At 44.8% G+C, this 25,458-nt stretch overlaps 2 protein-coding genes across 2 annotated transcripts in view; both read left to right on the top strand.

Moving 5' to 3' along the window:
- mical3a (microtubule associated monooxygenase, calponin and LIM domain containing 3a) overlaps window positions 1-8,393 on the top strand; it is a 90,843-nt gene extending 82,450 nt beyond the window's left edge. Inside the window, 5 exon segments of the mRNA XM_064951541.1 lie at window positions 327-377; window positions 3,157-3,222; window positions 5,462-5,561; window positions 5,716-5,789; window positions 5,994-8,393. Coding sequence (XP_064807613.1) covers window positions 327-377; window positions 3,157-3,222; window positions 5,462-5,561; window positions 5,716-5,789; window positions 5,994-6,178 — 476 coding nt within the window. The 3' untranslated portion in view covers window positions 6,179-8,393.
- A 2,681-nt stretch (window positions 8,394-11,074) lies between these two features.
- The window catches only part of ttc38 (tetratricopeptide repeat domain 38), a 32,176-nt gene continuing 17,792 nt past the window's right edge, over window positions 11,075-25,458 (top strand). Inside the window, exons 1-4 of the mRNA XM_064951536.1 lie at window positions 11,075-11,177; window positions 11,710-11,787; window positions 15,329-15,410; window positions 15,980-16,154. Coding sequence (XP_064807608.1) covers window positions 11,148-11,177; window positions 11,710-11,787; window positions 15,329-15,410; window positions 15,980-16,154 — 365 coding nt within the window. The 5' untranslated portion in view covers window positions 11,075-11,147. The remainder of the gene's footprint in view (window positions 11,178-11,709; window positions 11,788-15,328; window positions 15,411-15,979; window positions 16,155-25,458) is intronic.

The raw sequence follows: 25,458 nt of genomic DNA, 5'->3' as shown, positions 1-25,458 counted from the left end.
TCCAGAGCTGGTGTTGCCTCCTACACACACTGTTCATAACTTGTACACAGAGGCAGTACCCAGCCATACAGCAAATCTATGTAGCCATCCTGTCATTACGGAAAATGCCATGTAGTACAAGCCAATATGTGTACTTGACTGCATTTGTTTTGTGGTGAGTACTTGGGTGTATGTTGTAGTGTGTGTGTGTGAATGTGACGTGTATGCAATCACATGCATGACCCTGTTGTTGCAGATTGGTGTAGCCCAGTGGTGGCTGTGTGTGTGTGTGTGTGTGTGTGTGTGTGTGTACAATAACTCGTATCTCTAATATATCCCTGTTGTAGACTATTGGGGAGAGTCTAATTACAGTGAAATCCTGGACTTGCATCTGGGCGGTATGTATTTCAAATCTGTCGCTTCCAACTAACTAACAGCTAACCCACCTATTTGTCTTCCCCCAGCTATGCTACCGGTCTGGAGCTTGTTTCCTCTTAGCTACGTCCCCTGCTGCTGCAGTAGCCGACTCACCCTCTGATCCCTTCAGTTGTACTTCCAGCACACACAGTCCGAAAGATCACACACTTATCTCGTCTTCTTAAGATAGTCTGATCATTTTCAAAGCCTCTTTGAACATTGTAACGTTAACGCCACTGCATTGATTACATATGATTTTACGGAGGTGGTAAACGTCAACGCCTTTATGCTTTGTGTACAAATTAATGATCACATCGACAAAATACAAATTCACGCATGCTAACACCCAACTGTAAAATAGTGCAGCCCTGCCTCTTACGGACCCCTAAACTCCTAACTAAACCCATGGCCTTGCCCTCGACTAGCCCCTAGCCCACCCCTACTACCTTAGAGCTGTGTGCTGTGGTACTAAATCCATCCCTGTAGTCCCAGCTCTGGTGCCACTGCTCCTCGGCCTCTACCATACCTGCCCCGTTGCATAACTCCCTGTACTGTACGTGTCCGTGCTGAAAGGCACCCGGTTCCCTATATAGTGCACTACTTTTGAACAGGGCCCTATATGGTGCATTACAGTTGACCAGGGCACATAGGGCGCTGGTCAAAAGTAGTGCACTACATCGGGAAAAGGGTTTGGGCCCTGGTCAAAAATAGTGCACCACACAGGGCCATAGGGCTCTGGTCAAAAATAGTGCACTACATAGGGAATAGGGTGCCATTTGGGACACAACCTGTGATTGTCCAACAGCGTCTCAGTCTTATTGACCCAGGGTGGATGTGGTGTGTGTCCGTCCGACTGTTGGACTGTTATTCTCTCTGTGATGATGCTGTCCAGCCATGTTGTCGTTGTCCCCACCCATTAGACAGGAGATAGTGTGGAGTGTTGTAACACCGGGAAACATTTATCTGGCCATTGTCCCCCCCGATTTTAATATGATCACATTCATGAATTTCATGCCCCCCTTGACGATTGTTCTTCACTTTCTCACTTTGTGGTTTATCGTGCCTCGGTTCAATTGCATGCCACCATCATAAATGTTTAGTTTCTTGAGATAAGGAATCCATTGCACAGAAGGTAAGTATTTCTGGAAGACACCATTGACACTTGGTTTGATCCTCCAAACTGAATTCCGTGGTCTCGAGCTTTTGGGCTGTGTGGAGGAGAAGGTGTGCATGGTCTGCATTCTGCAGGTTGGGCCTGGTCTGGTACAGTGTTGGCCTGTCTGGTAAAGTGATGTGGGCTGGCAATCCATCGGACTGGCTCTGCCTGAGTCGTGCTCCGCGACACAGGCTGTTGTGAGAAGCAGCATGGCTGTGCTGTGTGTGTAGTAGCCCTGCAGGGGGTGCTAAAAGCTAGCAAACAAAACTGTCATGCTCTCGCTTTTGGCCAGCAGGGTTGACTGCAGCGACACATCTTGTCTATCACTCCATTTATGACCATAATCACCTCCAATAGGCATGCTAGTTTCACATTCCACTGATTCTCGATGATTTGGAAAATCATATACATGTTCTGTTACATAACTTTGATTTCATGATGAGGTGCGAGGCAGAAGCAATCCGCTCTAAAATCTGCCAGCAGTGAGTGTATAAGCGATAGCCTTTGTTGTTTGAGTCGAGAGTTACGATGATTCTACATGGTAGTTCTTCCGACACATCCTCCTCCTATCCTCTGTGATAGTCCCTTGTGGTTCAATTTCCCCGCATTCCATTCTCTCCCAGCTCTTTCACCCCAGGTCTCAGACTTTTCAGTACATTGTGTGAGTTTCCTGTCTGTATCGGTGTGTGACAGTCGATGACACCATCCCTCCTCTTCACATGTCCTATCAAGATCCTTCCCATTGTGTGTTCCTGGGATAGAAGGCTCTTCCTTGTTGAGAAAATTAAATTATTTTGTCTATTTTCCACTTTACTAACTCTACTATGTCCAGCAGATAGTAGGAACTCGTTTTCTGTGAGAACATTCTCACAGAGGTTCACGTGCATTTCTACGAAATGCTAATTTGCACTTCAAAATAGCCGCAATAGCGTCAAAAAATACAAGTTACGTTTACCTGGAAGAAATGAAATATTTTCAAGGATGGAATAATGAAATCATCTGAGCGGGAAATAGTTATTTTCTATTTCTGTAAACCTTCGAGTGATGATGAATATAAAGCTGTTTTTATTTGGATGAATCCAATTTGCAGAGCATTGTCAACACATCACACAACATTGATGTTGCAAAAGCTCCTGTATAGCACCATATAACTCTGTGGACACAATACTGTCTTGCTGAGTTTGAGGGGTATTATTCAGATGAACAGATGAAAGAACAAGATTATTTTCCCTCCCGTTCTCTAGCCCTTTGTTTTCTCCCTCCCTCCCTCCCTCCCTCCCTCCCTCCCTCCCTCCCTCCCTCCCTCCCTCCCTCCCTCCCTCCCCCCTCCCTCCCCCTCCCTCCCCCTCCCTCCCTCCCCCCTCCCTCCCCCCCACAACTGATCTCTCTCACCTCCTCTCTCAAGGTGTTTTCAGTTCTCCCCCCTAGTGCTCTCACTCTTTTCGATTTTTATCCTCACTGTTGTTTCTTCCTCACCTTCCCCCCTCCTTCACTTCCTCTCACGCTTTATGCCCTCTACACTTTCTTCTCTGTGTCTATCACCTCTTCCTCCACTCTTCCGCTCTTCCACTCCTTGGCACTCTTTCACCACGTTGTGGAAGTAGTTGAGCCTTTTGTCGGGACCCCTCGCCGAAGACCTATCTCCTTCTGCCCCTGCTGTTCCCCTGAAGGTAACGTAATCTATTGCCTCCGCTGCATCCGGTTGCTGCGGGTTACCATGGCAACCGACCACCAGGATCCACAGAGCTGGGCTCCTCCCGCCTGGTCTCCTGAAACTCCTCCTCCCTCTCCTCCTCCTCACCCTCTGTGTGCCCGGGCTCAGTAGATTTCCTCATGTCACCGTTGTGTATCTGCCATAGTCGTATCACACTACATTCAACAGTACAGTACACACTGTTATGTAGATATTTGGGAACTTGCTGGAACGGTGTAGAACATAAGGACAGGACATGTCTATGCTACTGATGTACTTTTGGTTTGTTGAGCTAAGGATACTCAGAAACCTAGTTCACATTGCCAACAATAGTACTTTTAAAAGGTTTATATAGTGACTGTCATGAAACAACCATATATACATTGACATTTCTACAGACCCTCTCCCAGATGATCTTGCCCTTGAGTTTAACAGTCTCAGGCAGAACATGGGTCAAAGCCCTCAACCCTAGTAAACAACTATCGCACACACCTTTTTCCATCATTCTAAGTAGCTGCAGCTAAAGCTAAAAAAACAAAAGCTAAAGGGGAAACCTCCTCTACTTCAGTGTGAAGTGTTTAATCAACAGCATGTCCTCTGTTTGCTGTAAAACGAATGGACATTTGCACGACTGAATGGTCTAGTCTCTCTATAGTGCGTGAAGGCTGCCAGACAGCCTCTGTCCCTCGACTATAGTGTGTTGCAACTAGACGTTGTGGGAAAGAGAAGGAAATACCTACGTCTGACACGTCTCAGCTTTGCATATTCTACCAACCTACAGATTAGGGGATAAGTGGAACTTCTTGAAGCCTTCTGATCAATGTAGCAAACAAAACATGCCTGTGTGTGTTCTGTGCGATCGGGTTTTCAGGCTGGTGTGTTTTTATTGCTAATTCTGTGGTTCTTCTCTCCTGTGTTCTGGGAACCTGGGCTGAGGGTGGTGGTGGACGAGGCGCAAAGAGAGAGGGAGAGAAAAGCAAGCACATTTTTGGATAAGTTAGCAAATCCACCTGTTTCCATCTCTTCTTTGTCCTGTCTGAGGAACCCTGCTTTGCCTCTCTCTGTCCTTGTCTGTTAATCAGCGAAAGCCGGCAGCAGCACCCAAGAGCACAGCCATTCGATTTTTGTGTGTACTGTGTTTTTCCTTTTCGTTTTGCAAGAGACACAACCACTCCAGCTAAGTACGTCATGCTGCATCAATGGTTTACCCCCCCCCCCCCAGTGTCTCATTGAAACCGCTTGGCTCCACCTGCGTGCGACAGATAGCATAGCATGGACTGGCTGCCTTTACAGTGGCACAAGGAAAAAGGTTCTGCGGCCCCTGGCTGCATTGGCCCTTGACTGCAGTAATGCATGCCAAATGCCAGTAGAGGCTTCCCTCTCAGGCAGACCTAATAGGAGAGTGTGATAGCTTCACTATTGGTCGAAATGACAGATCGGCGTCACCATTTGACCCAGTAGAAGCTGTAGGGAGTATGAAAGCATTCATAACATGGGTGTTATGAAACCACTCCGCATAAATAGGATCTGACAAAATCCTTTATTTCTGCTGGTGGTTCATTGTTGCATGTAGGGATGTCAAACTTCCATTGAGATAGAACACCAGAATAGTTGTATCTCTGTGTAAAAAGTCCATAGGTTCCATGGGTACAATGTGGTGGAATAGCCAGGTTTTCTACTCCCTACCTATGGCCCTCTCTGTAAGGGACACACACGCACTGGTAGGAGACGTCCACTGCTCTGAACATACAGTGGTCCTCTGTAGGACAGTTGGTAGAGCATGGCGTTTCCAACGCCAGTTTGATTCCCAGGACCACCCGAATGATAAAAATGTACGCAGGCATGACTGTAAGTTGCTTTGGATAAAAGCATCTGCTAAATGCCATGTATTATTATTATTATTATATAATAGTACAGTAGCAGGGGTGTCTGTCTCAGAAGTCCAGATTGAGTGACACACAAATTCTCAACTTTGCAACACCCAAAGTTGAAATATCCTCCACACCATCTTCTGTGAGCCGTACGGCCAGACCATCCTGACCCCTGCTCAACAGTCCGGTCAATCATACACACCTCATCATCCATTCCCATTACAAAGACGTCTTGGCTTGGCTGTCAATGCGTTGCCTGTGTCAGTGTCTGCATCAGAACCACCTAGAGCTTCCTCTGCCCTGCCGTTTCCCTCACTCCCCTTTCCGTGTTGCTGCTTCTTCCAGGGATGGGGAAAAAGGACGACCCCAAGCTCATGCAGGAGTGGTTCAAACTGGTCCAGGAGAAAAACGCCCTGGTGCGATACGAATCTGAGCTGATGATATTGTGAGTTGACCATTGATATCCTTTGTTAAAGGCCTACTGAATGTTAACTCTGCATCCAAATACGCTACTGTAACAAAAAGTAGACCGACATCATTTAGACTTCAGACATAATACAATAATAGTTGGGCCGTAAGTCTGTCTTTCTGTCCCCCAGTGCACGAGAACTGGAGCTGGAGGATCGTCAGAGTCGACTGCAGCAGGACCTGAGGGAACGCATGGCAATTGAAGGTGAGGATCGCCATTTTTCAATTCAATACATCTTTATTGTACCCAAAGGGCAATTTGTGTGCAGCATAAAAAAACATGGAAAAGCGGGACAATGTGAAACAACATCCATGGTTTCATCAAATTTCAGTGAGACTCCTTTCACTTTCCTCTCCACATGTGAGCTCCTGACTTATCTGTCCCTCTTTCTCTCTTTTTCATCCTCAGACCACCTGAAGACGGAGGTGGAGCTGGCGCAGGAGAAACACATCCTGAATGAGATGCTGGAGGTGGTGGAGCAGAGAGACTCCCTGGTAGCCCTCCTGGAGGAGCAGAGGCTCAGGGAGAAGGAGGAGGATAAGGACCTGGAGTCTGTCATGCTCTCGAAGGGTTTCAACCTCAACTGGGCCTGACACTAGACGCACCATCCACCCCCACTCAGATAATACACTACCCCTCCCCTGTTTCAGGGCTCAGTGAAGACCTAAATCACGGTTCCATGCGTACAGAATGGAGTTGTCCTTTCACGGCCCTTCTGTTGGCGAATGTGCGCAGAGTTGTCCTATCATGGCTCCGCTGTTGGAGCAGTCTAAAATGTTTACATATCTACTCTGCCACCAGGCAGGCATCATTACCTAGTGATATCTCACCTCACGGTGGGAGGAGCAACTACAGCCTGGACTTTCTCAAAACCTCAGAAGGTCTTTCGACGTGATTCTCCAGAACGGGGAATTTACCTCCTCTAGGAAGAATGTTTTTATTTTTTATTTCTTTTAATCTCGATCACACAAAGGGAAGAAAGAGGTTTGGACCTGCTGATGTAAAGGAATTCAATATATGATACCGGTTTCTGTGTATTGAATGTGCATAACACAACACATTAAAGAAGCTGTGGTTTTAGATGAGGGTAGGCCCTTTATCTATCGATTGTTAGCGTTTCTGTAGAAAGGGGAGGAGTGGACCGAAGCCTCTGGTCTCTCATCCTAACCTCATGACATCCTCTGCCATTGTGAATGCTGACTCAGGGAGGGACATCCTCTGCATTAGCTGGCTTTCTCTCCAATTACACAGTGGCTTCCATGTTCTGAGGAGCCAATGAGGATCACACTCTAAAAGGCCCGTCATTTTTTTGCACAGAGATTCACACTAAGAGTCAACGCTAAGGATCATTGGAATCTGGTCACTTAGTCGTTTTCAATTGTGTATTTATTAGCGTTGTTTTTACAAAGAACCTGAATTAACTGTTTTTGGTATTTTCGTTCATGGAAGAGAGTGCCTGAACTGGTGGCTCAACAGAATGCACTTGTGCTCTCTTTATGACATTCACAGCAAGGAAACTAACGAAAAACTCCATCACCCAGAAGCCAGTGCGTGTCAGGACTGTATGCTGCTGCAGACTCATATAGAAGCATATCATGTGTTACAAAGTGCATGTTTTGTCATTGCAGCCGACTTTAAAGGCGAGTCGGGACTGACTGATCTATAAATCACCTTGCATCATAAATAACTACTCAACATTATTTGTAGCTCAGTCAGTCACTATTTACCCATGATACATCACGGTTTTGATGCTCTAACCTGTAGCATAGATTAATTGACACATGCACACTTCAGCAAGCAACCCACTTGACACATCTCTTAGGCTCCTAGTTGAGTGATAATGTGTCCTTCTCCATACGATGCCTTTCCCTGTATATCACATAAAAATGTCAGTTTATATAATCAGTTGCCCTTATTCAATACTAATTGGCATATACTGTACCGTGAAATATCCTCAGTGTAGATGAAATGTTAAAAAGAGAAAGACATAGCAGTCGAGTTACGGTAGTTTGATCTCAGAAGAGGCAGTGTCTTATTGGATTTACACAGTATATCAGTGCATCGTGTTATCATCATAATACCAGAAGTGAAATGACACGTCACTAACTGGTGTCACAGTACAGTTGTGTCAGTGAATATTTTGCAATATCAAAGGGGATAAACCACAGAACTCAAACACAGCCTCTGGCTTCACTATCCCTGGGGCTGAAGTATATGACCTGCTTTGGAGCAAAATGCCTTTTTCATTTGTTTTAATATTTTACAGTTTTCTTTTGAGTTTCAAACTTGTATGTATCCCACCAGGGTACATTTAACATTTTTGTTAATCCTTTTTATATAACTACAGGTCGCCAAACAGCAGTCATGAGTAGAAGTGGAGACACGAGGCTGCTCTACTGTTCGAAGTAAACTGCTTCTATTCAGTCATAGGAGCATGTACATTTGTTTGTCATACGAACCTACTGGCCTTTCTGCCAAACTGTAAACCTTTGGTTGGTCACCGTTTTTGTTGTTGTTGCTGTGTAGAGTTACACACCGTGAGAATATGTGTAAGAATTAAACGGAGCTGTGAATACATAAAAAAAGTTACATTTCAAGGCTTGGTGTTTTAGATGGTGTGTGATACGTTTGACAGATTGTATTGATATTTATTAACATGTGTGCAAAAATGTATCATATGTAAAGAAAAATTAATCCTAATTTTTAAAACACATGGCAGATATGTAAATGCTTATTCATGTAGCGAAAATGCATAGAGTGTTGGATGTATGCTGAAACGGCAATAAAACCATGCAGTTATTTTAAAAAGTACGTTGTCTCCTTTTATATAAAACCTATTACAAGTAGTGTTGGAGGCAAAAGGGGGGCCTTGTAGGAGCATCCACCTGAACATTGTCTCTTCTCTTTGGTCTGTACCCTGTGACCCCCGACCCGGTACGCCAAGTACACTGAGGTGCCTGGGAACTTGCACCCTGGAACAGGCTCAGGCTTGGCGGAGGAGGTAGAGCTGCGCTTGGGTGAGGCCGTTCTCACCTCTCTGGCGATGGGGACATTGTCAGGCCATCCGCTTCTTCCTCTTCACCCCTGGGTGGGGTTTGGGGCAGGCTGGCTCCTTGGTGCCATGGATGGGATAGGATGCTTCTTAGACCAGGGGCCCTTAAGGTTCTCTGCTGCCCTGGGCTTGCAGCCTGGGGGGCTGCGCATCTGGGGATATTAAAGGTCGAGGGGGAGGTTGACCTGGTGCAGCCTGGGGGGCTGCGCATCTGGGGATATTAAAGGTCGAGGGGGAGGTTGACCTGGTGCAGCCTGGGGGGCTGGGCATCTGAGGATATTAAAGGTCGAGGGGGGGGTTGACCTGCTGCAGTCTGGGCAAAGGTGCGACGAGGCACAGGAGAGACACTGGGCTGTGTCTTCCTGGGCAGACAGAGCTGGAGGATTTCACCCTCTTTCTCCTTGCACCGTTTCTGCATCATCTTGACAGTGGGACCGAAAAGGCCTTTAGGGTCTACTGGAGTATCCAGAATCTTCAGCTTCTCACTATCAGACACTGTGGATAGGTTGAGCCATCGAGCCCTCTCCTGGGATATCATGAGCCCCGTTGCTCTTCCTGACACCTAGACAGCGGCTTTCAGCAGACGCAGGTTGAGGTCTGTGGCAATACAGATCTTATCCCACAGACCTGGCTCCGGTGTGTACTGAGAGAGCCCTCACCGCTGTGGCGACTAACCTGTAGACCTTTTCTGTCGCAGAGGACTGGAAGCGCTCCTACTTGGTTGGGAAGGTGGGGCCAGTAGTCGAGGTCATGGAGGACTTCTGGCTGGGGTGTAGATGGGAAGCCACCAGGGTTTCGATGGGGGACCATGTGGGCAAGCCAATCCCTGCCATGTCAACACAGTCTAACACCAACCTACCTTGGACAGGGTTCTTGGAGGAGAAAGGTGTAGTCCAGGTATGGGTAACCTCCTCCAGGCATTCTGGGAAGACTGGTAGTAGTTGCCTGGCTACCCGTTTGGCTTTGGGTAGCCTCTTACCCTTGTAGCGGGACGTGGGGGTCTCTGCTACTGCAATGGGCCACCAGTTTATTCGCAGCACGTTTGCACACAACCTGCAGGTCTATACTGAGAACTGGTGGGGATGGCACCCTGCCTACTTTACCGGTTTTGGATTCCCGGCAGGAGGCTTGGTAGCCTGGCCTGAGGGGTCTTCGTCTCCATCCGATGATTCCAAAAGGAGGCTGTTGAAAAACCCTGTGGCGTTGTTATCGTCTCCAATCAGGGAGGCCGGGAGGTCATTGTTGGAGTCCTCCAACAGCGGGGCAGTGGCGTTGAGCTGGTCACCCCAGCTAGCGCTAGCAGTCCCTCCACAGTTCCCTGTGGGGATGTCCATTGTCCCTGGTGAGCCATCGCGGGCTCCAGCCTCCATATTGAGGTCCTGTTGACTCAGGCTAGCTTGGCGTGCTAGCCTGCAACAGAGGCTCTTCACAGTGAAATGTGGACAGGAGCCAAGGGTGGCTAAGGCTTCCTGGGCACGTTGCAAGCTGAACACGCCAAGTGGGTGTCTTTGATTGATATCTTGTTTCCACAGGAACAGATTCGTGCTGGGTGCTCCTCCTTTTTTGGGGTGGGAGATGCTTTTGTCGCCATAGCTTGGATGCTGTTTTTAGCTGTCGGAAAAAAACTAGCGTGGTAGGCTAGTCCGATAACCCACTAATTGCTAGCTATCTCCGGTGTGATGGCTGGATACCGTTTCCAAAACAAGAAGTTAGAAAATATAGCTTGGTGTAGTTAGTAAAAACTTTACTTGTCGAAGTAAAACCACAAAAGCTAGCTAGCGTGGTGGCTAGCTTGCTACCGACTAGTCAGTGTTTCGACACAGCTAACTTGGTCTTGAATGAGTTAGCCGTGTCACAGCTGTACCCGTTCCTCCCTCAAATAATTTATCTTAACTATGATGAAGGGAAAGTAAAATTGTAAGTGAAATGCCGAAAATAATACTTGAAAGAAAACTGTCCTGCATAGCATGCTGCCCCCTGTCATTTCCAATTATTTTGTATATTCCAGAACTAGCACATCTGGTGTAAGTTCAGCAGGAGGCAACAATCAGATAAATGTGCTATAGTAGAACAAATATGCCTCTCGGACATGTAGAATAAGAAATCACCCCGGCTCTATGCATTTCTATCTGCGACTGAACTTGGTCTGGATTCTCTAATGAAAAGATCAGTTTGAATACTTGCCCAATTAAAATCAGGAGTGATTGTTTTATCTATGACATAGAGGCTACATCAAATAAGGACAACTTTCTCAGAATCTGACAAATTTGCTGAAAGGTAGCCTAATTTTCCCTTTCGCTGTACTCCAATTGGGATATAGGCGCGACCAGGAAGAAACCTGGCGTCTAGTCTCTACACACTGACAGATTTAGACCCAAGCCACTTGCTGGTTGAAATGTCCACTCCGGTATTTGTGTTTATCTCCTCAGTACAAAGGGCGGGTGTGTGCAGTCGAAACGGAAAAGTTTTTAGTCGCGCAAGGAAAAAGAAGACCGCTGCAGTTAGCAGAAATGATTGCGTCTAGTTTCAGGGATTGTCAGGTAAATTAACCAATGACCAGAGCTGCGTGTTATGTATTTGATTGCATATTATTATTGTTTAAATTCAATAGACTATAATATCGGGAAAGTAGAAAATAGGCTACATCCCACAGGTTGTTTCCTTCCATTAAGCTACTGCGCTGTTGATTGGCCATGCCACATTTCAGATAGAGATTAACTGTTTTATTTACAATGGATAAATTACATTTTACATTATTGTCCTGTTTTTTTTGTCGATAACATCAATGTGCATGACGGCAAGCTGCATAGCCTTCTGAAACTTTTGTAGGCTACATTTTTATCGCGATAAACGATTTTCTATTGCAGTAGCCTAGGCAGTGAAGGTGTCTGTCGGCAATAAAAATGTTTCTAGAGTTTCGTGAACTGATGAAGTCCGAGACTTTGGCCGAGGGACACAATTTCCTCCACACACTAAAATCCCGCTTGATAACAAAAGTATCCTAAGGCAAACCGTTTCGTTTCCTCACAAGGGACGTAAGGTTAGTGTGATAACCGCTTTCTATTTCCTTAGGCTTGGAGGGCAGAGGGTCTACCATTGTCCACATCCAGCAATGAGGCCTGCAAAATGTATGATGCTATACTCACACAGGTAGTCATTTTATTAGCTCTGTCTACACACAAACACACACACATTTGTTTTACTATCTTTGTGGGGACCAAACAATTGATTCCCATGAAAAATCCTAGTTTCCCTTAACCTTTATCCCTAAACCTAATTGTAGCCCAGTGGCGATTGGTGCTGTTTAAGATTAGGGAAGATAGCCTTATTTCTATTACAGCATATTGGATGACTCATTCATATTCTATTCACCCAGCTCAATGTAACAATCGATAGGTTTACGCTTACTACATGATACTTGAATTTGCCCTATACCCATCATACGGTAGCTACAACCTAGCCTACAAATGAATGTTTATAAAGTAAAGGTTGAGACAAATTGGAGTAATCAAGGTGACAGATTGACACATTCAATACCACCTTCATCTAGCTGATCTGGGGTGTAATCATTAGTCCAAACAGTTAAACTAAAACAACAGTTTCTGTTGGACAAATTCAGGCAGGTGCATCCCCGTTTTGTTCCGTTTGCTTCAGTTTAATAAACGTTTTGGAATAAAAACACCCCCAATCATCCGCACACACAGATGACATTTTCGTAGCAGCCACATGCAGCGTCATCACTTTGCTTCTTGTATAATTCCTTCTTGCATTTACGCTCTCCTTCTCTCACCTGTTCCCTTCACTTGTCACTTCAATGCACAACACAACCGCTGTCCGTGACCAGGTGAAAAACCTCTCTTAAGCCCAACCTTCATACCATAACTATCGTTCTCACCGTATTAGCTAACGTCATAGTCAACATAGCTACTAGAACAAACACGTTAGTAAACCCACAATCCAATCCCATGTGTACTATCATGCAGTATAGCAAACAGTTTAGCAATTACACCGGTGGGCCTCGTGGCAATAAATTAATAAAATAGAAAGTTTACCGTGACTTGGAAGAGATGCAGTGTTGGCTAGCCTTAGCTTGCTGGCTAACATGAATAGCATTCCTCTCTGTTTGAGTCAAGTTGTTGAGTTAGCTAAATTTGCTGCATTATTTAGCTACTATAAGAAGGCGAAAGATAAGATAAAATAGAATGAAATATAGCTAGCTCTCACTTTCTCACTCATCGCTGCTGCTTCTCAATTTAAGAAATTAATTTAACTGTTCAATTATTGTCTTTCTCTCGAGTCATCTCACCACACGCTATGCACTTCAGTGCTAGATAGCTGTAGCTCATGCGTTCAGAACTAGATTCATTCTCTAAATCCTTTGATTGGATGAACATGTCAGTTCATGCTGCAAGAGCTCTGAAAGGTTGGTGGGTGTCCTCCAGAAGTTGTCATAATTATTGTGTAAGTCTATGGAAAGGGGTGAGAACCATGATCCTCCTAGGTTTTGTATTGAAGTCAATGGACCTAGAGGAGGATGGATAATAGCTGTCCTCCGGTTACACCATGGTGCTACCCTAGAGGGTTCTGTTGAGGCTGCTGTAGACTTTCATTGCAACTGTTTTAATCAGTTATTTGGTGACCTGAATATAATTACACTGAACAAAAATATAAACGCAACATGCAACAATTTCAACAATTTTACTGAGTTGCAGTTCATATAAGGAAATCAGTCCATTTAAATTCATTAGGCCCTAATCTATGGATTTCACATGACTGGGAATACAGATATGCATCTGTTGATCACAGATACCTTAAAAAATAGGTAGGGGCGTGGATTAGAAAACCAGTCAGTATCTGGTGTTGCCACCATTTTCCTCATGCAGCGTGACACATCTCCTTCGCGTAGAGTGGAATATTGTCCCATTCCTCTTCAATAGCCGTGCGAACGAAGTTTCTGGATATTGGCAGGAACTTGAGCATACTGTCATACATGTTGATCCAGAGCATCCCAATGCAGTTCTTGGAAGAACTGGGACGTTTTTAGCTTCCAAGAATTATGTACAGATCCTTGTGACATGGGGCTGTGCATTATCATGCTGAAACATGAGGTGTTGGCGGCGGATGAATGACACAACAATGGGCCTCAGAATCTCGTTACTGTATCTCTGTGCATTCAAAATGCAATTGTGTTTTATTGTCCGTAGCTTATGCCTGCCCATACCATAACCCACCGCCAGCATGTGGCTCTCTGTTGACATCAGCAAACCACTCTCCCACACAACGCCATACACGCTGTCTGCCATCTGCCCGGTACAGTTGACACCGGACTTCATCCGTGAAGAGCACACTTTTCCAGCGTGCCAGGGGTGATCGAAGGTGAGCATGTTCCCACTGAAGTCGGCTACAACGCCGAACTGCAGTCAGGTCAAGACACTGGTGGGAACGACGAGCACGCAGATGAGCTTCCCTGAGACCGTTTCTGACAGTTTGCGCAGAAATTCTTCGGTTGTGCAAACCCACAGTTTCATCAGATGTCGGGGTGGCTGGTCTCTGATGATCCCGCAGGTGAAGAAGCCAGATGTGGAGGTTTTGGGCTGGCGTAGTTACACATGGTCTGCGTTTGTGAGTCCGGTTGGATATACTGCCAAATTCTCTAAGATGATGTTAGAGGTGGCTTATGGTAGAGAAATTAACATGAAATTATCTGGCAACAGCTCTGGTGGACATTCCTGCATACTAATTTCACGCTCTCTCAAAACATGAGACATCTGTTGCAACTGCACATTTTAGAATGACCTTTTATTGTCCCAAGCACAAGTTGCACCTGTGTAATGATAATGCTGTTTAATTAGCTTAGTGGTTAGAGCTTTGGACCAGTAACCGAAAGGTTGCTAGATCGAAAACCCAAGCTGACAAGGTAAAAATCTGTTCTGCCCCTGAACAAGGCAGTTAACCCGCTGTTCCTAGGCAGTCATTGTAAATAAGAATTTGTTCTTAATTGACTTGCCTGGTTAAATAAAAATTACAATTATATGCCACACCTGTCAGGTGGATGGATATATTGGCAAAAGAGAAAGGCTCACTAAATGGGTGTAAACAAATGTATGCACAAAATTTGAGAGAAATTAGCTTTTTTTTTAAAATTTGGAACCTTTCTGGGGACTTTTATTCAGCTCATGAAACATTGGACCAACACTACATGTTGCGTTTACATTTTTGTTAAGTATAGTTTTATCAACAAAAATAGCCTTTCGTGACCTAACACTCACAATTTACGGACTTTGCTGATAGCTACTTTATTGAAGAAAATATACTTTGCTAGATGGGACAACCACACATCACAGTATCTTACATCACAGCACCAACTGTAAGTCGATCTGGATAAGACCGTCTGGTAAATGACTAAAATGTAAAAAGGATCACTTTTAATGTTTCACTTTTTTCTGAAAATCACTGAGTAGGATGGTCCTCCCTTCCCTCCTCTAAGGAGCCTACACTGTTGTAACCTTGAATCTAACCCCTAAGCTTAAAATGGCCTTTTCCTTGTGGACAAAAAAAAGTAACAATGGTCATTGTGTATAATTGCTGACATAAACCTTACAACTTACCGGAGAGAGACATATGTTCCTTTTTGTGATCTGAACACATTCTGTTAAATTTTTTGGGGTTTGTGCGTTATCTTAAATCCCAGTATGTAACCTGGCGCAATGATGAGAACCTTGGAGGAGTCGAGGGATGCATGTCTGCAGTCAAGTCAGCTGACCCTGACTTTGGTATGTAAGAACATAGTGAGACTTCTGGTAATCATTTTTTCCTCATAAAAAAAATAGCATTGTATGGGTGTTAAACCCTTAGTAGGCCTGCACAAGCACTAGAAAGAGGTTACTGGAGCATTAAGGCTATAGCAATGACACTCACTAGGCTACATTCAGGACTTCACAGTCTAAATACAGTACAACATTGTAACATTGAGGATTAAGCTAACATTGAAGTGCAGTACAGTGCTGTGAGCGTCCCAGTCTGAAATCAACCCTAGCCTTACGTCAGGACACTTCTCATAGATCTGAACAGAGCGGATGGGTGTAAACAATCTGGTGGAAATTCTACCTTCCTTTCAGATGACAAGGTGGAGCTATGGCCATATTATTTTACATCCATACAATTCTTTCAGATCATTGAGAAGTGTCTAGGATTGGAGCTATGAGGTTGAATTCCAACTATCCGATGTTAACTGAGGGTCTACATTTATCACGACTACTGTAGCTTTTGAGAGAATAGTGAATGAGTATCTAGAGGTTGACTAGGCCTTCAGACTTACCAAAAGTGTCCCTGTGCCCTGTAGTGATGGGTCATGTGATCAGCACGGGGATGGAGCTGGTGGGGACAGGGAGTTCGGTTCTTCTGAACGAGCGCCTGGCCAGTGCGGTGAAGAGGACTGTAGAGCTCGGCCAGATCCAGCAGGACATTACCACCAGGGAGAGGCTGCACGTCAGGGCCATGGAGCACTTCTCCAAGGGGTGAGAACCAGGGAACCACTGGAGATCTGAGAGCGATCTGGGTCTGTAGCCACAAAACATCTCAGAAAAAGTCCTAGGAAACCTGTTAACCTATTTTAAAACAACAACACCCAGCTAACGGTAGGTTTTTAGGATGATGGTAGTATACTGCCCAGACAAACTCTAAGCCAGGAGTAAAATCAACTCATAAGTTTCTCAGCTGGTCCTCCCGACAGTTTGAGTTACCGCAAAGGAAAGCTGGTGATGACGCTCTGACTTTGTTGCAAAATGATGGGGAATATCCAATCGCTGTACGGCATCGACATCTGTGAACTCTATAGGTAATGTACTTCAGACAACCACGGTATATGTGACTGTACATCAAAATGTTGCAATGGTTAAAAGTTTGATCCAATTGTCACCTGGCACAATCACTTTGACTACTCTTAATTATTCCCTAATATGTTGGCCTGCATAACCAATTCTGATGGTTGTTAAAAGCAGAATTTGGACAATGTTACCGTCAACACACCAGTCACTCCCGTTTAACATCTCCAAATTGCTTTGGTACAGTAGGGGTGTATTTATTAAAGAAACTGTTCTTTTTTGCATTTTCCATTTGGAGTGACTGGTTTCTGTTGCAAGACGTTTTGCAAATCGGCATAATGATTACACTTGCCGATAATGTTGCATACAACGTTAACATAAGCCCTAGATGACTTCAATTGCCCAACTTATAGGCATACCCAATGTAGACATGTTTTTTTTAACAATGTGATGTTGTGCTCCAAAAGGATAACTTGAAATAACATGATGTAGCTAATTAAATAATAAAAAAGCAAAACATGTTTATTATCTTAGTGTTTTAGGTATTCAGGTATATATATATATAATAGGCCTCATGTGAAATCATAGTCGGAAGTGCAAAATGTACAGTACCAGTCAAAAGTTTGGACACCTACTCATTCAAGGGTTTTTCCTTTAGATTCTACATGGTAGAATAATAGTGAAGACATCAAAACTATGAAATAACACATGGAATCGGTTTTGACTTGAGGTTATTATTTATAGGGGTGCCAGGTAGGTTGTGCCTACCAGAGACAACATTGGTTTCTCCTTTTAGTTTGGGAGGGAATGAGTCCCATCTGGTCCGTCAAGTCTACACCAATACAAAGGACTTATGTAAAAGTCAGGATGGAAATAAACTTTTCATAAACCCTTAAAACATTGGAAATAACTTCCAAAACAACTATTCTTTTGCGTGGGTTGTATTAGCAACATCAATGATTACACACACATATAATAATATAACAATGAGTTCTGGTTCTTCTAGAAATGTCCTGTACCTCGGGCTTAAAAGAGTCCAGCCCGGTAAAGGAGTTCAGGGAACTCCCGTGACCTTAGTCACGCAATGTTTGTCCGTTCATTCAGTGTAGCGTAAACCCAGTATTAATCATACAATCCATATAACAATTATTTTACCACAGAACTTTAAAGCGTATCAACTCTTACTAAGTCCTCAACTACAACTAACTACATAAATCATCACCGTATACATGACATCAAAACAAATGAAATGCCCTATACAAAAAGGTGGTAGTCAGTCGGTCAGTCAGACAATCCAATCTGCCAATAGGTCTCCAGCGGAGAAAGGCCATGGAGAGGTGTAGTCCACGGACTCAAAGAGTGAATCCGATCCTGGGTAAACTCTATTAGGCTACAAAACACGTTTAACAGCAACAAAACAACGGAATAGAGAAGTGTCGGGAACTGAGGGTTGAACACATCCTCCTTCACGTCTCCATCACAACCCCCTTTTTGCGCAGCTGATGCTGGCTATTTAATTGGGAATTAAAGGGAAAGCGCCCTATTGGAAGGAGAAGCACTGAGACGGTTCAGAAAAAGTCAGGGCCGTCACACACCCCCTCCTCTGGAAAAAGCCGACCATTGCACTGGAAGGCACATCTTGGTCGGGGAAACTGAGAAAGGTCTCCTCATCACTTTCCTCTACAAAAATATTCTTGACTTTTTGGAGCTCACGCTCCTCAGCTGAGGGGTCACAGGCCTTAAGGTGTGAGACTTCTGGGTCTGGGAATCTGAGAAAAGTCTCCTCACTTTCCTCTTCAAAGATATCCAGGACCTTGCGGCGCTCAATCGCCTCCAATTCCTCAGCTGAGGGGTAACAGGCCTTAAGGCGTGAGACATGAACAACGCGCATATCATCACCCGTGTCCTCTTTCACCACTCGGTAGTTCAAAGGGCCCATCTGCTCCACAATCCTATATGGTCCTTGCCATTTAGGAGCGAGCTTGGCCAAGAAGAATTGTTCAGCTTTCGAGTAACGATGAGAGCGAAGCCACACCCGATCACGAAGCTGGGACTGCATGTCTCGTCTGTTCTTATCATAATTTCTCTTCTGCTTGAGTCGAGCCTGGATCATGTTCTTTGAGACAAGAGCTCTCAAGTTATGGAGATGGACTACCTGGTCATAGCAAGCAGCGTCTGGAGTAAGCTGCTGGGGCTGTAGCACCATATCCAAGGGTCCTCGGAGGGGACGACTTCGGTTCAGCTCTGCAGGTGTGACTCCAGTGGACTCTTGCACAGCAGAATTCAGGGCAAATCGAAACTCGTGAAGGTGCTTGTCCCAGTGTTTGTGCTGGGTCCCTACATAGGAAGCAATCATTGTCTTCAAGGTTCGATTTACTCTCAGTGAGATTGGTCTGTGGGTGATAGGCCGTGGTCAACTTCTGTCTCAGGTTCCATCTTTGGCAGGTCTCCTCAAAGAGATCAGAGACAAATTGGGAACCTCGATCAGACAGGATGTAATCAGGCACTCACCAGCGAGTCAGGATCTCTTTCGTAAGGATGTTAGAGACGGTCCTTGCTGTGGCCTGACGCAGGGAAAAGAGTTCCACCCACTTTGAATAATAGTCAACAAAAACAAGCATGTACACATTCTGATCGGAGCTTCTAGGAAATGGACCCATCAAATCCACTCCTAACATTTCCCAAGGTCGGGTAACCACCGTTTGCTGCAACTTGCCAGCAGGCGTTCTACCTTCTGGTTTATACATTTGACAAACCTGACAGTTTCAGATGTGTGACTTCACATCCATACTCAGATGTGGCCAGTACAGTAACGCTTGCAACCGCAAAGATGAGGGCCACCGTTACCACAAGCAGGAGCTCTGGACAAGGCATCAGGAACAGTGTTGTATTTTCCTTTTCTGTATTCTACTGCAAAGATGAACTCTTGCAACCGTAGAGCCCATCTTATGAGTCTGGTACTTGGTTTGTTGGTCTTGAACACCCACACAAGGGAGGAATGGTCAGTGACCACAGTGAAGTGTCTTCCCTCCAGGTAGTACCTCCACTTTTCCAAAGGCCAGACAACTGCAAGGCACTCTTGCTCGGTTGTGGAGTAGTTCCATTCTGCTCCGTTCAATGTCCGACTGGCGAACGCTAGCACTTCTTCAGTGCCAAGTCCAGTCTGTTGGACTAGGACAGCACCAAGTCCAACATCACTTGCATCAGTGTAAACAACAAAAGGGCAATCAAAGTTGGGATGACCTAAAATGGGAGGTGTGACGAGGTGTCGTTTCGGGGTTTCAAAGGAGGTCTGGCACTCTGCCGTCCATTGGAATTTCGCTCCTTTTCGCTTCAACGCGTTGAGGGGTTCTGCCACCTGGGAGAAGTTTGACACAAACCGATGGTACCATCCAGCCATACCAAGGAACCGTTGAAGGGCCTTGAGTGTGGTTGGCACAGGGAAGTCTTGTACAGCCTTTGTCTTTTCAGGATCCACATGAATGCCATCAAAAGACACAATATGCCCAAGGAGCTTCAGGGAGGTTTGGCAGAAGTTGCTCTTCTTCATATTCAAGGTCAGACCAGCTTCTCTTAGCTTGTCCAACACTGCTTGAAGATCTTGAAAGTGTTGTTCTGTTCTGGGACTAGATAATTATATCATCCAGGTAGACAAAACAGATCTTCCCTTTGAGCTCACCTAACGCAATCTCCATGAGTCTTTGGAAAGTGGCAGGGGCATTCTTTAATCCAAAGGGCATCACCTTAAAGGAAAACAAGCCCTCAGCACAGACAAAAGCAGTCTTGTCCTTGCTTTCCTGGTCCATCTCAACCTGCCAATAACCACTTTTGAGGTCAAGGGTAGTGAACACAACAGCACTAGACAATGACTCCAGGATCTCATGGATGGTGGGAAGAGGATAGGCATCAGTCTGGGAAACATTGTTGGTCTTCCTATAGTCCACACAAAATCTAAGACCACCAGTCTTTTTTGGGATGAGGACAACCGGAGCAGCCCAGGGAGAGGAGGAACGTTCTATTATATCTTGTGTTAACATATCATTAATGAGTCCCTTTTGGATGATTAGCTTCGCTGGGGACAAACGATATGGCTTTTACTTGATCGGCATTACCTGTGTAAGGAATATTTTGTGCTTCAGGAGCCTAGTGTGTCCTAGCTTTGAAGTACATACATCAACATTATTCTGCAGCAGTTCCAACAGCCTTAACTCCTCTGGCTGTTCCAGCTGAGCTCTTCTCACAGCCTGTAAAAGGAGTTCGTCAGAAGGGTTAAGGGTTAGTGGTAACGGAGCAACGGCAGAGAAGACTGCCACATTTGAACCCCAATCATGTAACTTTGTAGCTTCTGATGGGAAGAAATGCTTCTTGCTCGGATTGTATGGAAACCAGTAGCAATTGTGTGCGATATCAATCTGGACACCACTGAAGTACATGAAATCAATTCCCAACACGACAGGAAATGCAAGGTTCCTGGTTTGTAGGATAACAGAAGGAATCATATAGGAGCGGTTACACAGGCGGAACTCTACCTCACTCCATCCAAGTGGTTGTCTAGCCTCACCATCAGCCAGATAGAGTGGACCTTCTGTCCACGGCTTCAAGTTGTATTGTGGACCTTTAACCTCCTTCCACAGTTTCTCATTGAGCAGTGTGTAGGATGACCCGGTATCCAAGATGGCTCTTCCTGTCATGGGCCTATGGACAGGGGTAACACCAGTTGGTGCGGTATTAACTGAAAGGAAGGGGATGTCGATGGGGGGGCGTAGGCAGTGACTCTTGGGGTTTCAGCTCTGGTTAAAGCACCCAGAGTAGGATGGTCATTGCTGTGAAAAGAGTTAGGTGTGTTGGCCTGTTGTGATTTGTGGTTTCTGGACGGGTTTACTTGATACGGTCTTGGACATGTAGCTGAAGAATGTCCCTTTTGGCTACATCTCCAACAGAACATGAGAGGGGTCTTGGCTGGAGACTCAGGCTATTGTTGATGGTCTGTCTTGGGTAACTGTTTGGGTGTCTGTTTCTTTCTCTGTTCATATTGCTGTTGGCATTCTCTGTCCTTCTCAAACTGCTGTCCCAAGGGAACCAGTCCATCGACAGTGGTGACTCGTTCTCGGAGTTGACTGGCTAGTAGTGGGTTGATATTCTTCAAGATCAATTTAATGACCTCTTCCTCCTCAATGCCAGGTTTCCACCTTCTGCACAGGGAGTGGTAACCGTATGCAAAGACACGGATACTCTCTTTCTCCTCGATTTCTGACTGTCTGCCAATTCATCGGTGTAGTCCTCAGACAGAAATGCAGAGGAAAACTTGGCCTCAAAGTCAGCCCAGGAGGTAGTGGTGAGACGTGCCACATCCCACCAGTCTCGAGCTGTCCCATGCAACACATTCCTCAATGTGGCAAGGAGTTCTTCATCAGCCAGGGGATTGAGGGAAAGAAAGTCACGACATCTTTCTAGATACATTAGCGGATCAGGACTGTCATCTTTTTTTCCCAAAGGTGGGAAATTGCAATTTAATGGGCATCGCCCCTACATGACGTCTACTCAAATCACCATGAACATACGAGCTAGGAGGGATTGAGGAAGTAGAGTGGGAGAGCGTTATCGGACAATGAAAATGAACACCAGGATGCATGGTGGATTGCATCCTGCAAGGGGTGGCTGCAGCATGGCCTGTTGGCTGTTCAGAGGTGCCAGCTTGGCCCTCAGTGGTCTGAACAGAAGTGGATACCAGAGAAACTCTGTGTAAGGAGTTGTGCCTAATGGAGGCCATGTCCACAGACACGTCATCCAACATTTTAACACAATTAGAGAGCTCTGTCTGCAAGTGGTCTACAGTGTTAACCATGGGAGAGAAAACAGAATTAACATCATTGAGGACCTCAGTGTGATGATGTTGCAGGCGCCATTGGAGAGTGGCAGTGAGTTGGTTTCGTTGGTAGTCAAACTGCCTGTCCATGGCACCAGTAATATCCCGTCTTCCACTCTCACTGAGCTCTGTCAGCGTGTGGGTTAGAGTGCTCAGTGAGTTTCTGAATTCCATGGCACTCTGTTGTTGCTCTTCCCTCAGACATTTGAATTTATGGTGGATAAGAGTTTGGAGATGTTATTGAGTCCGACGAATATCAAGGATGTCACCTTGAAGTTGTAAGACTACGACCTCTGGAGATAAACCAGACAATGGAGGAAGGTTGGGTGTCAGAGGGAGGGCTAGCTCAGTACTTCCACACAGATCCATGTCAATAAGTGAGTAACTGGTTAGACCTCCTGTGGCCTGTGGTTCAGACCAAGCATTCAGATTCCCAGGGCTCTGGCCCAAATCAACTCCATTAACTCCATTCACAATATGATTTGTATTGTCAGCTTGATGGTCAGAATGAACCTGTGTATTCCCATTGACAGGTCTGACATGAATGAGCACATTATCTTGGGCTGAATCCATTGTTTTAATTCCACACAAAAGATTTGCTTTGGTTAGTTCTCAATGTTGAGCGGTCCCATCTGGGGTGCCATTTTCTATGTAACGGTTTGACTTGAGGTTATTATTTATAGGGGTGCCAGGTAGGTTGTGCCTACCAGAGAAAACATTGGTTTCTCCTTTTAGTTTGGGAGGGAATGAGTCCCATCTGGTCCGTCAAGTCTACACCAATACAAAGGACTTATGTAAAAGTCAGGATTGAAATAAACTTTTCATAAACCCTTAAAACATTGGAAATAACTTCCAAAACAACTATTTTGCGTGGGTTGTATTAGCCACATCAATGATTACACACACATATAATAATATAACAATGAGTTCTGGTTCTTCTAGAAATGTCCTGTACCTCGGGCTTAAAAGAGTCCAGCCCGGTAAAGGAGTTCAGGGAACTCCCGTGACCTTAGTCACGCAATGTTTGTCCTCAACTACAACTAACTACATAAATCATCACCGTATACATGACATCAAAACAAATGAAATACCGTATACAAAAAGGTGGTGGTCAGTCGGTCAGTCAGACAATCCAATCCGCCAATAGGTCTCCAGCGGAGAAAGGCCATGGAGAGGTGTAGTCCACGGACTCAAAGAGTGAATCCGATCCTGGGTAAACTCTATTAGGCTACAAAACACGTTTAACGGCAACAAAACAACGGAATAGAGAAGCGTCGGGAACTGAGGGTTGAACACATCCTCCTTCACGTCTCCATCACAACCCCCTTTTTGCGCAGCTGATGCTGGCTATTTAATTGGGATTTAAAGGGAAAGCAACCTATTGGAAGGGGCTGCACTGAGACGGTTCAGAAAAATTCAGGGCCGTCACAATGTAGTAACTAAAAATCTAAATCGATGACAGCCAAGAGTGTGCAAAGCTTTCTCTCAACCAGCTTCATGAGTTAGTCACCTGGAATGCATTTCAACAGGAGTGCCTAGTTAAAAGTTCATTTGTATAATGTCTTTCCTTCTTAATGCGTTTGTGCCAATCAGTTGTGTTGTACGGGTGGTATACAGAATATAACCCTATTTGGTAAAAGACCAAGTCCATATTATGGCAAGAAGAGCTCAAATAAGCAAGGAGAAATGACAGTCCATTATTCCTTTAAAACATGGTCAGTCAATGTGGAACATTTCAGTAACTTTTTAAGTTTCTTCAAGTGCAGTTGCAAAAACCATCAAGCGCTATGATGAAACTGTCTCTCATGAGGACCGCCACAGGAAAGGAAGACCCAGAGTTACTTCTTCTGCAGAGGATAAGTTAATTGGAGTTACTTGCCTCAGAAATTGCAGCCCAAATAAATGCTTCAGAGTTCAAGTAACAGACTGATCTCAACATCGATTGTTCAGGGGTAACTACGTAAAAAAAAATATATATATATATATATTTTTATTTTACCTTTTATTTAACCAGGCAAGTCAGTTAAGAACAAATTCTTATTTTATGACGGCCTAGGAACAGTGGGTTAACTGCCTGCTCAGGGGCAGAACGACAGATTTGTACCTTGTCAGCTCGGGGGTTTGAACTTGCAACCTTCCGGTTACTAGTCCAACGCTCTAACCACTAGGCTACCCTGCCGCCCCAAATCAGGCCTTCATGTTCGAATTGCTGCAAAGAAACCACTACTAAAGGACACCAGTAATAATAAGAGACTTGCCTTGGCCAAGAAACATGAGCAATGGACATTAGACTGGTAGAAATCTGTCATTTGGTTTGTCCAAATGTGAGATTTTTGGTTCCAACAGCCGTGTCTTTTTGAGACGCAGAGTAGGTGAACGGATGTTGGAAAAGCATTCCAGTTGATGCTTGTTGAGAATGCCTTGTGTGTGCAAAGCTGTCAAGGAAAAGGTTGGCTACTTTGAAGAATCTAAAATATTAATTCTATTTTGATTTACACTTATTTTGTTGGTTACTACATGATTCCAAATGTGTCATTTCATTAGTTTTGATTTCTTCACTATTCTTCCACAATGTAGAAAATAGTAAAAATAAAGAAAAGCCCTTGGAGTAGGTGTGTCCAAACTTTTAATTGCTACTGTAGGTCTAAGTTAATTATGGATTGATCATATAGAAGTATCAAAACCATTATTTTTAAACTCCAAAGAATTTGCATATGGTGCAGGAACCACTGACTCGCTGCATTTTTCTATTATCAAGACACCTGCTAGTAACACTTAACTGGTTAGGATAGCTCATTGGGTCTCCTAAATATCTGACTAGGTGTGACGCTGATGACGAAAGAAGCTTCATGCATAGATTCTTACCCGTAAGAGTAAAATGTCTCTATCCTCCCATCTTCTACTCGGGAGACGCTTAGTGGATACGGGCCCTGATTTACTTTATTGCACCCAGGGGACAATAGAACTGTACTAGCACTGATATTGAGGTCCACATTTTGGACAGCAGGAGAGAATCCACAAGCGAAAACAAAACCACATCTGTTCGGCTCGTCTTGTGTAATAGCCTTGGAACAGGGTCAAAGGAATACCCTGGAGAATTGAGGTCACCCAGCAAAACAGACCATTCACACA

The sequence above is a fragment of the Oncorhynchus masou genome, chromosome 31, assembly GCF_036934945.1.
Source record: "Oncorhynchus masou masou isolate Uvic2021 chromosome 31, UVic_Omas_1.1, whole genome shotgun sequence".
NCBI lineage: Eukaryota > Metazoa > Chordata > Actinopteri > Salmoniformes > Salmonidae > Oncorhynchus > Oncorhynchus masou.
Note: the sequence above shows the minus strand (reverse complement) of the source record. Positions and strands in the feature narration are given on the sequence as shown.